The 13,524-nt window shown below is 37.0% G+C and overlaps 1 protein-coding gene across 1 annotated transcript in view; it reads right to left on the minus strand.

Annotated features, from left to right (window-relative positions):
- LOC124641586 (orexin/Hypocretin receptor type 1-like) overlaps window positions 1-13,524 on the minus strand; it is a 146,734-nt gene that overhangs the window by 33,244 nt on the left and 99,966 nt on the right. The window contains exons 3-4 of the mRNA XM_047179724.1: window positions 7,374-7,521; window positions 1,979-2,120 (exon numbers count right to left, since the gene is read on the minus strand). Coding sequence (XP_047035680.1) covers window positions 1,979-2,120; window positions 7,374-7,521 — 290 coding nt within the window. The remainder of the gene's footprint in view (window positions 1-1,978; window positions 2,121-7,373; window positions 7,522-13,524) is intronic.

Consider the following 13,524-nt stretch of genomic DNA (forward strand, 5'->3'; position numbering starts at 1 on the left):
TTTCCACTTCTAGCACACTGTCCTAAATGGTCGTATTTTAGTTTCAATGTCTGTCAACTGCACAGAAACGTTCATTCGTTCTATATATAGTTGCTAAACTGAGTTTGTTTTTTTTTTTAACTTTGAGAGCCGAGAGTAAAACCCCCAAGCCGATTGAAGTTCCGACAAGCAGATGGGTTCTGACAGGTATAAATTACTTTTTATTGGAACGCAGGAAGAAGTTAGTTAAGTTAACGCAGGTGAGATAGCGATCTAAATAAATATTTTTTAAAAATAAGGGAAAACATCAATGACGCCTAAAAGCCAGCTTATTATGATAACTATTTCTTAAGCTTTACTTACTAAAAGTAAGAGTTTAATCTTACACAAAATACATAATTCCTGTAAGTACTATGTTCCTCCTTCGTGGTTATAAATACCTTACTTAAGACCGCTATTTCACGAGTTACCTACTAAAGTACATACTTAGTTATATGATATACATACATAATACGTAGCTATAAGTTTACCACAGAGCCGCAGCAATATAACTAAAACTTTGTCAATGTTGGTTAATACTAAATTAATTGAGAGTTATACAATATGTAACGTAATTAACGCACACCCTCAAACACCCTAATTAGAATATTATGTTATAATCATAAGGGTGCGTCCACATCTGGCGAATGCGCCGCGAATGCGCAGCACGCGAGCCGATCGCGAGCTGTCCGCGAGCTGCGCGCGTGCATTTTTGTTCGTGCGCCGCTTCTGCGCCGCCCGCGCGCAGCTCGCGCGCGACCTAAGCGCCGCACGCGAGCGGCGCGCAGGCGGCGCGCGACGTCTGACATCTTCGATAGTACTGAGCCAATATACGGAACTGTAAGGGCGAGAACTGATTGCGCGCAGATCGCGCGCCGCTCGCGCGCTCTATACGAGCCTTGCGTGAGTTGCGCTAAAGAGGCGCACCGAACTATTGCAGTGACTGCACGCGCGCAGCTCGCGGACAGCTCGCGATCGGCTCGCGTGCTGCGCATTCGCGGCGCATTCGCCAGATGTGGACGCACCCTAATACATACACTGAATTTTTAATTTAACATGTATATGCATTGTTATTTATTAAATTAGTTATACCAATTCTTGGAGAACTTTTTGGTCATACTACTACGCACGCAAATATCGCGCCGCGCGCCGCTCGACTCGACACAACATAACGAAACTACGGAAAAAGCCGACAATACACGAAGTCTTATTACTTTGAGTTACGGTCTATTTGAATTTGTTTTGCCTGTACAGGGTTAATATGACAATAATTTCCGTAGTTTTAATTATTTTTGGGATAAAAAATTACCTATATTAAAGATGATATAAATCGATTCAGTAAACGATTCTGAACAAACTAATTTCAGGATGTGCGTTAATTAAGTTACATGTTGTATATAAATTGTACCCTGTAGATATTTGTACATCTATGTATATATGTATTGTATTTAAATGCTTAACGAGTCAGTGCAATTTATAGTTTAGCTTGCAATGTTAATAAAACGAATTCGTTGCCTTTTGCGCTTAACTGAAATTCGTTTTACAGTTGTAGTTACTTTTTCCTGTAGTTTTACGAATATAGCGTACCTATTTGATCAAAAGCAAAGTACTCATTTTAGTAAAAACCGATGTCAATATTACGACATTTTCCGGGATCAAATTCTAGAAACTATTTTTTTTTAAATGTGATACTAGCTAATTACAATAGAGGTATGTATTTTAAATATACTCTTTGTAGAGGACGCCATCTTAGGTTACGGCCTTTTTTTATCGTCCCACTGCTGGGCTGCGGCCTCCTCTCACACGGAGAAGGATTGAGCGTTAATCACCACGCTTGCTCAATGCGGGTTGGTGATTTCAGACTTTATAGTCCAGGTTACCTCAAGATGTTTTCCTTCACCGTTTCATCAGTCATTGCCATCTTAGAAAAAACTAAAATAGGTTAAAATGGTATGCTCACGTGTAAATGAAAATGACTTTTATGACGTGCCACACAAGGTCGCTATTCGATGACCACGTCGCGACGCACTGGACGAGGTACTCCAACTCGAATCTTAGAGGCACTGACTTCTCTGTAGTCAGTACCACGAGTTCTGGTGCATCTGTGGACAAAATAACCAATAAATAAAAGATTTCTATATATTTTGATCGCATTGATTGATGATTTGTTTCTTTGAGTTTTCTGGGGCTCGTGGCTAGGTAACAGCCACATTGTTTAATCGATCGTAATTAAGGTTTAGCAATCCCTATCCAGGAATTCACCGTGACCATTTTATCAAACAGAGTGTCGCGTCTTTTTGTGTGGGTTGGCTGTCATTTGGTCAGTCAGCCAGTCATAAAGTATAGTCAAAAGCCATAAAGACTGACAAACAGATCGATCAAGGGGCAATATGTCTTCCGCTTGTATTTTTCCCTGTCACTCGTCATACTGACACTCACTCCCTTCCTATTCATGTCATCTTTCAGGCAATCCATCCATCTTTTCTTAGGTCTTCCTCTTCCTCTCCATCCATCTACATTCATACTTAGCACACACTTTGTTGCATGCGTATCATCCCTCCTCATTACATGCCCATACCATACCAAACGATTATTTTAGCATATTGTCTTAAATATACTCTTACATATTAAACGCTATCTATCCTAAGTTTAGGATAAGGGCAGGAGAATGATGAATTACAATACAGATTAGATAGACTTAGGATCTGATAGAAACGTGGAATTAATCTCCATATAGTTATAATACTTGGGGTTGTAAATTCAGATTACAAGCAAATGATTGATATTCCATAGTCCCTATAGGACAAGACTATTCAAACCACGGTTCTGAGAGTTTAGTCTATCTTGTAATATGATAGTTGGATAACATTTGAGGTAAGCTGAAAACTTTGTTAATACGCCAGAGACTATAATTCCTACTTCAATACAGAACTACCCGGCTTAGGACCGGTGGTACGTGACTTTCTATACCGTGTCTACTGATTTTGCGATTGGAGATTGAATATTTACGTTAGGTCTATATAAATAGTGTCGTATTGCAGTCTCTAATCGCAAGAAAAGGATAGATAGGTTTTAAATATCCACATCAATCTTAGTGAGATTGCTGTGATTTTTTGTAGCTGAAGCGTATTTTTTCATTTTTTTATTTTTATTAAGGAAGTAGTCCTCTCCTTTATTATTGTTTACTTACCAGAAGTTGAAGTGTTGAGAAAGTTAGTTTAGTTAGTCGATTTTTCTACAGCTCTCAATTACAGTTCTATTCTACTAATTAGGATTCTTCCAGTAGAAAATAATTGTTTTTCTAAATAGCGGGAAGGAAGCGTTTTGTAAAAAATTGGGGTGATGTTATTATATAATTTATTTTGAACATTAATTAATAACGAAACACGTGTAAATATCAGAAAGTTTACCAAAGTTCAATCAATTAAAAAGAGACAACCTAAATTCTTCCCGTTTCTTTCCTCGTCATAAATTACCTTTAAATCATGCTGTTACATTAAATGGCCGAAACAAATTATCAACGATTAAAGTTCTGAGTGGAAGCTTAAAATAAACGACGTCCAACAATTTAATGCGTTCCAAGCATGGAGAACTAAATGACTACCGGAGATGTCATAACGCAAAATCTCCTAAGAAAGTAGCGCACCAAAATGCTATGTTCGGGGGACGAGAAACGTTACTAGCTCCGGCCTTACACGCCATCTATGGAACACGTTCATTATTTTCAAAATAAGATCACCATAGCATCAATACCAATAATTGACAGGTTGGTTTTCATTTGACTAGAAACCGTAACGTCTCGTTAGTTCTAGTAACTGATAACGCCTACCGTTACTTGACCTAAAAGAAGGCGCCTAACCTACCTAATGACATCTCCCCTATCTTTCCGACCTCTACGGTTCCAAGTTTAAAAGTGCTTTCAAAGAAGTTCACACCTTAACTTTAATCATGTTGCTGGCTGATTGCACCACTCTAAACTGAGTTTAAGTAATTACCAAAATGTCGATTGTAGCCTTGTTTTGACAGCTCAAGAAATTAGCCTCAAAAGTCTTTGGGAAAGTAAATTGAGTTTAATTAAAACTGAATTCATAAGCAATGTTTGAATGTAAAATCAAAGTCTTGAACAAAGTTTAAGACCAATTTTAAAGGCCATAGGATATACAACTGATTAATAAAAATGGCTGTTAATTTTTAGATAGGTAACATTTTATTTTGGACTTAAGTTCCTAAAACAATATATCACCGAAGCAAGGTTAGATAAGAACTAGGTGTCACAAAAATACGAGCTTCGTAGTAAAAAGAAAATTTGTTTTGCGGATTACGTAAACGACTGTCATTGAAATTGGGCTCGACTTTAACAGATCGGTGTAATTGACCAAAAGGTTGAAAAAGTTTTTACATCAATTCAAGCCTCGTTGGTAGTTGAAAGATTTTGCGGGATCTAAGTGGTTTCTTTAGTCTTTAGTACACCAAAATAAGTTCGCGCACATTTGTTCGCGAACAATGTCTACATTAAGGCGCGTACGCACGTACGAACACGAACATAGCGAACACAAACACCAGACCCGAACATTTGGTTCGTACGTATGGACGGCATATTCGAACACGAACGCAAACATAGTTCGAGTCGAGTTCGCGAACAACAGTCGTGAACTCTATCTTAGTAGCCATGACGGCGCCGTTGTAAGTAGTCGATTCTGAAGTAGCGGAGAATTTTTTGATGTTCGCAGTTTTGTTGCGTAACATTTATTAAAGCTCTTCGAACACCGTCCATACAGAACACACTACAAGGATCGCCGCGAACATGTTTGACGAACAGAGTGTTCGATGTTCGATAGTGGTACGCACGTGCGAACCAAGTTGTTGCATATCATGTAACGCAACAAAGTTCGTACGTGCGTACGCGGCTTTATGTACGTGTTGGTGCAAATCCACTGTTGCCGTTTCGTTGACATTTTAAAAATGTTTGCAAATAATAATTTGTAGGCTAGTTAGAAGTCAGTAAGTCTGACAGCCAGTCTTACCAAGGAATATTGGGTTGCCCGGGTAACTGGGTTGAGGAGGTCAGATAGACAGTCGCTCCTTCTGACTAAACACTGGTAAGTAGTCATCTGCATCTGGAAAGTCTAGAAGCCGACCCTCACGTAGTTGGGGAAAGGCTAGGCAGATGATATTTATGTAAGCTAGAGAGAGTAAAGCAGAAGAAACATTCGTGTTCGTCACAAAGTCACACACCGGTGGAATATTGCTTTTATGTTAGTACTTCAAGTGTTTCTGTAGCCTACACACTTTTTGTTTCATTGTTGAAACAGAGTTTTTTCACAGAACTTCTTAAATATCAAATACAAGTGCTTATTTTTACATATAAATTCAAAAAGTTTTTATTTTTTGTCAAACTTGACCTTTGCCAAAATCGAGTGACAATCGACCCCGAGTCGTGGGTGAAGTGAAGAACCAATCTCTCAAGTAAGAGTGTGTCTTTGATTCCAAGTCAGTCAAGTACCAATGCAACTTTTCGAAGTTTGAATGTACTTTCGAAGTATATTTTGGACACCAATGATGTTGTCTCGGAGGGCACGTTAAACCGTAGGTCACTCCTGTCATTTGAACATCTTTGGCAGTTGTTACGGGTAATCAGCAGATAGTAAGTCTTACAGTTTTAAACTTCTTCTTCTTCAATTTAAGAGCCCAGCTCTTTTCGGTGCGGCTCCTTCCATTTACGCCTATCTAGCGCCAACTCCTGAAGTTCCTTATACGTCACGACATTCACCTTCTCTTTAATTTGCTCGATGTAGCTATTGGACCTTGACCTTGGACGACCCCTTCCCCTCTTTCCTTCGACTTTCCCTTCCACGATGTTTTTGATAAAAAAGTTTTAAACTATACCTACTTAATTTCAAACTCTAGCAACTTTACTTAATTTAATAACTAAGTAAATGTAATATATTACATTCCACCTACATAGACAAATATTTGGTATGACATCACCGATGCGTCAAGCGCGTAAAACGTCGATACACAGGCAATTATTTATCAATCACCCAATGCCCTGTCTAATAGATAAGTCAGGTTATAACTTGTTGGTAATACCTTTGTATGACGTCATCAGTGTAAAACCGGCCAAGTGCGAGTCGGGCACTAAGGGTTCCGTTCCAATATTTATAAAAAGTTACACGTTTCTTGTATGGGGGCCCCTAAAGCCTTTAGGTTGCAGATGCAACAATAATAATAGATCATAATCTGTGAAAATTGTCTAGCTATCATGGTTCTTGAGATACAGCCTGTCGACAGGCGGACGGACGGGCAGACGGACAGTGAGGTCTCGTTGTACTCTCTACGGACGAAATCCTAAAAATGATTTAAATAAGGTTTTTGACTGGGTTTGGTTTCTTTGTAATTAGTGCATAATATGTTCCTATACCTTTCTCTTGGTTTCACTCTCGTCCTGAGGGAAATACTCCCCACAACCGTACAAAATAACCCATATGTTATCTTGAGTAATGAAAGTAGCTTCAACCGCATCCCGCTAGGGAATTATTTTACACACGCGGATAAAAAATATAGCCTACGTTCGTCAGATTTATGTGCTTGAAATATTCAAAAACCTTGCGCTAAAATAAATTTTCATTCTTCTAACGAGCAGTTCTTGTTTAGTGGGTTCAACCAGAGAAACAAAACTGGTCATCCTCATCTTCCTGCCCATATCTCAATTTTTTCGTTTTGAGTCGGAGCAACATGTTTTTTCTTCCATACCCTTCTGTCTGCCGTACAAGTAACATTCTTTCTACCATGTCGACTTTCACAAAATCCATCCATCGTTTCTTTGGTCCTCCTCTTCTACTATATCCATCCACATTTATTCTGATCACTTTCTTCAAAACATGATCCTCATTCTTTCAGAGAATACAATACTGTCAGCTGTATAACATAAAGTATGATTGATACAAAGTCCAATACGCTTCAGTAACTCCCATTAAAATCATTTTAAATGCATTAAGAGTCACGTCACTGTTAAAATCCAAATCGTGTATCGATATTTCTGTATAGAATAACTTGAAAGGCGGAGGAAGTTATACACATATTTTCTGTAAAACTGTGTGATTGTGGTTAAATATTATGTAGTTATGTTTACTGTTTTTGCCAAGAGGAAATTTGAAATGGCAGCTGTAACCAACAAACTAAGTGTAACCGACTGTCATGGTATGAGCATTTAATGCGGAGGAATGCGACAATTTATTTTTCAGTAGGTACTATCCGCACGGAAAATTCGCTAGTGCTGTTTAAGGTCCATTTTTGAAGTAAAAGTCAGTATTTGAAACCACAAGACAGATGGATGTTTACAAAAGACTACTTACTGAATATAAGAGACAAAGTCCATATAATAAGTATGGCGGTCTTGGCGCGGCCGGTGGTGGACTTGAACTTGAGCGGGAAGCAGATGGCGTACCAGCGGTCCACGGAGATGAACGTCAGCGTCAGCACTGACACAGTCACTGATACTGACTGAAACAACGAGAAGAAATAAAAACATTAAATATATAGGTAGAAAAACAGAAGCAAACTTGATATAATATCTGCCACGTCGGATCTAATATCCCTAACGCACTGTTATCCAAATTGCAAAGTGATTCTAAGGCTATGAAGAAGAACAAGGCCAAACATGACGTAATGTCGGCCATTTTGGATCTAATATCCCTATCGCACTGTTATCCACATGGCAAAGTGATTCTAAGGCTCTAGACAGACTGACTTTGAATGTAGTTGACACGACTGCAATAAAACTGCAAAAAAACGGTGTGGAATTGTGTGAACCGTCTGCAATCGGACTTGCACGTTGGGTTTGCAATTATATTAGATACAAGATACTTTATTTGTAGTCTATTGCATTCATCTTAACTACACTGCGTTGTCTATTTGACGGCTGATTGTGGTTTGATTTATCGCCATTAAATGGTCAAACTCACCCTAAAACTCTTACAATCCCCATAGTGACAGACCTCCAAATTTTCTTAAGTGGAAACCTAACAAGTAAGCATTTGTGACGAAATTATCCAGTGGAAAATTTCATTGCGCTAGAGGTAAACAACAGAGGAAAGTATGGGGATAATAGGGATAATATATTTTCTAAATTAATATTTTTATTCTTATAAAAAAGCATTCATTACTTTGTAATGTGTTGCGAGACTTCTGCTAAAGCTTTGTCGAGTTTTTCAGTCTTTATCAGTGTTTTTTTTTTGTTCATATTTTATGTAAGTTTGGACTATGTAATTGTAGGTTCGGGTTCGAATGTATGTCCCTCATTCGACTAGTCTTTGTAATAGTGATAAATTAAATGTAAATAAAGTAGCTATTAGAAGGTACCATTAATTCCCATTAATTTCATACTTCAGTACGTCATCATTCCATGAAACGATGTTTCAGAGAGAGGTTCACTGAGCCAAAATCTAATATGAATGTGTAACTTCATATATGAAAAATATTCACAAATACACCTCCTAATTTGAATTAATTTACTAGCTTGTGAATTTGATGAAGCAATTCAATTTAGAGTACCCAGCACACTGCAAACTTTTAGTCGGCCGATATCTTCGGAGTGTCTTAACTTGTAGTATCTCACTGTACTTATAAATAAATAAAGTTTGGACTCATAAACCAGTATGAAGATGAATGTTAGTACGCACATTACAATGATCAGGTATTTAGCCGGCATCAGACCGGCTGGAAACTTTGACTGAAATCAAAATTGTCTTTAAAAAAATAACTGTGGCAAACATCGGGCAACTGTCGGCCAACTGTTTAGTCTGCAGTGTGCTGTTACTATTTATGTTCATTTAACTAAAGAGTTATTTCAGGAAGTAAATATTCAGAAGATACTTCCCACGGTATCCAAATATTTGCTTTAGAATATGTTAATTCAATAGGGAAGAAATTTTGAGAATTTTTGAGATGTTATTTTGGGTATCCCATTTGTAATGTTCATTCAAAATAGCTGGAAATCTTCTAAAATTAGATATTTTGCTTCCGCATAATTGTCATTGTTAGTGTGTTATCATCATCATCTGCTTAGCCCTTCCCCAACTAAGTTGGGGCCGGCTTCCAGTCTAACTGGATGCAGCTGAGTACCTACCAGTGTTTTCATCATTTTTAACTTGCCTTAATTTATATTTCCTTATAATATGAAATAGGTTAGATTGAATGATATCATTTACACTAGCAATATTGTTTTATGTAGTTTTCAATACATTTTAAAGAGACAGTCAGAACTCATCATATTTTTACTTCAGCAGTTTATTTCCCAAAATCTCTTAAAGTATCTTTAAAAGCAGTTATGAATGAAACAAGGGAAAACTTCAGATTCTGAAACTGACTGTTTTTAGTTACTTTGCACAAGAAACAACAATTTGTAAACAATAGTATTGTTCCTTAAAAGTTTACTTCGTAACTTCTTCGTATTTTCTTCGTAACTAAAACCTTCTTTTAAGGAGCGAAGTTTCTGGCGTTTAATTAGAGCAGATTTTCTGGTACAGTGAAATAAAGGTATAAGTTTACACTTAACTGTGCTGAAAGATCTTTTGAATAACTGAACAAGAAAGTTTTTTTTTTTTTTTTTTTTAATCTTTTATTTTTAGAGGCTTAAACGCTGCTGCGTTATGCCAGCCTCGTAAGGTTTTACACAAATTAAATTAAAAAAACCCATAATAAACTCGATATACAAATTAATCAATAAAAAATTTAGTGAATTGAATTAAATATTGTGCATTCAAAGACTCGATGCCAGAGCCATTCGATATAATCGATGGCGACATGCACAATGGTAAATCCCACGCCTTACTTGAGAGACAACCCGAAACAGAATATAAAAAATTAACTAAGGATTGAATGAAAAAATAAATTAAAATAAACTGATAATAAAATACACGAACTAAAAAGAATCTCTCCTCAAAAACACATCTTTTACAAATTTATAGATAGCAACACTCTGTTCCGAGAGAGGTCTCCCAAGCAAAACATTAACTCCACCACTATACATATCGCTACCGATCGCCGTACACAGCTGTAGCCTCAAGTCGTCGAATGCACAACATTCTAACAGAATGTGGTATAAGTCGTCCACTACTTGATGAGTGCAGGTATTGCATAACGGGGATGGTTTCACACCCATCAAGTGCAGAAACCTATTAGCAGGCACATGGCCTGACCTTATTCTAAATGCTAACACTAAAAGTTCTCTCGGCATGTTACCCACGTCAAACCAAGGAGCTCGAGGCAGATCATGCTGAATAGTTCTGTACCACAGACCTTTTCTTGCTGTAACAAAACTAAAATGTTCCTCCCACAAATTATGACAAAACTTTTTCATGTGAGGAATAAGCTCAGTAAAATAAGGGTCACCGGGAATAACTATGCCATCAGCAATAGCCTCGGAAGCTAGCTTGTCAGCCATTTCATTTCCCGGGACACCTATGTGAGAAGTTATCCATTGAATTTTAATATTTACAAGTTGTTTCTGAAGAAATTGTATACTCTTTAATGCCTCGTATGCAATCGGCATGCCTCGAACTCCGGATACACAACGAATCAAATGCTGTAAAGCGCTCTTGGAGTCGGTCATAATCACAACATTCTTATACGGCAAACTGTGAACATAGGACAAAGCTTCTACTATAGCCGTTAATTCAGCTCTCATGATACAGGCGTCATTGCACAATTTAAATTTCATACTAGTGTTTGTTTGGACATCAAAAAATGCTGCGCCAACACCATGAACACTTTTAGAGCCATCGGTAAATATAAAATAATAACTATCGTATCTACATCTAAACATATTAGAAATCAACATTCTTAAATTTGCCACACTCATTGAACGCTTTGGTACACCTAATTCGTCAACATTACAAATAACACAATCTCGAATATTAATATTTGATACCCAAGTATCCAAGCTATACATGTCTAATATAGGGGACTTATGCACAATATTGTTATTGAACTTATTATAAATATCAATCAATATGGGTTTATTCTTATTCCTCCAATATGCATTGGTGCACAAAACAGATAGTTCAACAAGAAAGTTAAAATGCCTGAAATATTGTTCTTGAAATTCATGACAGTAGAGATACTTTTATTTCACTTTACTAATTCATCTCTGTTGGGGTCGATTTACAGTTGAACTGGAACCGGAAGCAGAGTACCAGTTTTTCAAGCAGGGACTGCCTATCTGATCTCCCCAACCCGGACAACCCGATACCTGAAACCCTTAAAGGATATAAAGTTTACTTTTCCCTTTACCTCAGAGGTCAATAACCATCTCATCGAACCTAATTGTGCTCTTTTCGCATACTCGTAAGTCACGTTACGAGTTACTTTAAGGAAATTAACTTTTAAAGACTTCCTATATTTACTTTGGACCCTCACCCGTCCTTTTTAAACGACATTCGAAAGGCCCATATAAATGCCTATAGGATCCAATAATCATTTGCCCGTATTTGTCGCCAGGAAGAAACTTGAAAAGGGAGCTTTGGATACAAATCGACCAACCATTTTAATGTAATTGGAGGTGTTAAAATTGATTACCTTTTGGACTTCGGTTTAATTTAAGACAACAAATATTAGCACGCTGACATTCAGGATTAAATTTTCTTGCTTTTAAAGTCTTTGTGATAATTTGATTTGAAAGGTTTTACAAAGTGGCAAGTTTTAATTAAATGTAATATCCGGTGTCTGCAAGTTGGTGATTGATACATACAACCGTGCATCAACGAGCAGGTAGATGTCGGTTTTGCGCCTGATCTCTCTCTGGTTGCGTCGGATTGCCGCCCCATCGGGCTATGAGAGTGAAGGAATAGTGCGTGCACCGATATATATGCGAATGCTTGTGCTTAAATCTAGATAGCTACGAACTGAAAGCTTGTGCCAAATTATTGCCTTATAAAACTTTTTGAATGCAAACAGACTCAGAGCATTTATTTATTTTCCTCTCTATAATGTTCGCATGTTATATGCGGAGATAAAATGAGCATTCTTTACATTGAAAAGCGCCCTTAGACTGAGTTGATAGTCATTCACTGCTGTTATCAGATACAGACATTCAAAGGGTAAAATCTTTAGCTTTCTTGTGGCTTCTTTGAACTTCTGTGCAGTAATTACTTACTGTAGATTTTCTTTGAGGATTCGTTGAGTTCTAAGCGGTAATTTCAGCGTAACATTAAAGCTCTTGTTCAAGGCATTTTCCCTCACGTATTTAAGTCACACGTTAAGTATTTCATTAAATTGTTCTATCTAGGACAAGTAATAAAAGTAGGGCTAGATATTTGTTACTTTTTTCCTATTTTATATTTTAGCTGGCTACTTCCAGGGGACCACTACCACCAGCGTCTCGTGGAAACTTCTCAAAGGTTTCTGATAAAAAATTCTCGCTTTCTAACACTGAAAGAAGTTTTCAAATCGGCCCAGCAGTTTCTGAGTTTAGAATAACGCATTGAAATGAATAATAATAATCCTGCAGCTTTTGAATCCATATAGGTATAGATATCCATATAGACATCCATATACATATAAAAATAAGGATAAGGCCAGGAGGATGATGACATATAAAAATTAATTCCACTTTACGTTGTTTCGGAGCTGATAATTATAATTCATAATTAAAATTACATAGATATTTACAATACATATTTACAATAAAAATCAAAAACTATCCTTGTAAAGCAAACAACTAAAAAGCGTCAAAAAATTCGTCCCCATCTCTGTCAACGTTTACGTTGTTATTTTATAACTCAAGAATGGTTTCGTTTATAAAAACCAAATACCTATTTAGGCTTTGTTCGGACTATTTGGTAAATTGTTTTTATGTGAAGTTTTCATTTGACAAAATGGTTGACTTTATACGCAGCAAAGCAGGCACTACGGGTCACTAGTATTTGTATAGACAGCTTTAGATCTGCTTTTGCATGGGTGTCTTTCCAGGAACTCCATTCTGCTAGTATTACTACGTATTTCAATTTAACATTTCTCAGAACTTCCGTACTTTATCAAGCATATTACTATGTAAATAAAATTTCACGGAAAAATAGCCTTTATGTCATGTCCTATATTGTGCACAGTATTGCAAGTCCTCTTAAAATATATTTTCCATAGATTACCTTAATTGAGTTGGCATAAGGTTACATTTTAACATTATTGCTTTTTCTTCTTTAGGTGATTTTTGCTTCGGAAAGGAAAAACTGCTGTTGCTAGGAGAAGGTAAGGATATTCATTTTCCGGATATAAAAGGGTCAATCAAAAGCAAATTAGCGTAAATTGGGGGGGTCATCATATTGTTTACTTTTGTTTGATTTCCGGAGAAAAAATCTCTCCTAATGGTCCTAAGATGACATGAGATGAGATGGGACTCTAGAGGCTGGTAGCATTACCACTTTATTTAGATGAAAATGTAACAAATACGTAAAAATAGTAGTAGTAAGTTTCTTCAACCCTCGGCTAATGACCAGACAGACACTTCAT

This window comes from Helicoverpa zea, chromosome 22 (genome assembly GCF_022581195.2).
Source record: "Helicoverpa zea isolate HzStark_Cry1AcR chromosome 22, ilHelZeax1.1, whole genome shotgun sequence".
NCBI classification, from domain to species: Eukaryota; Metazoa; Arthropoda; class Insecta; order Lepidoptera; family Noctuidae; genus Helicoverpa; species Helicoverpa zea.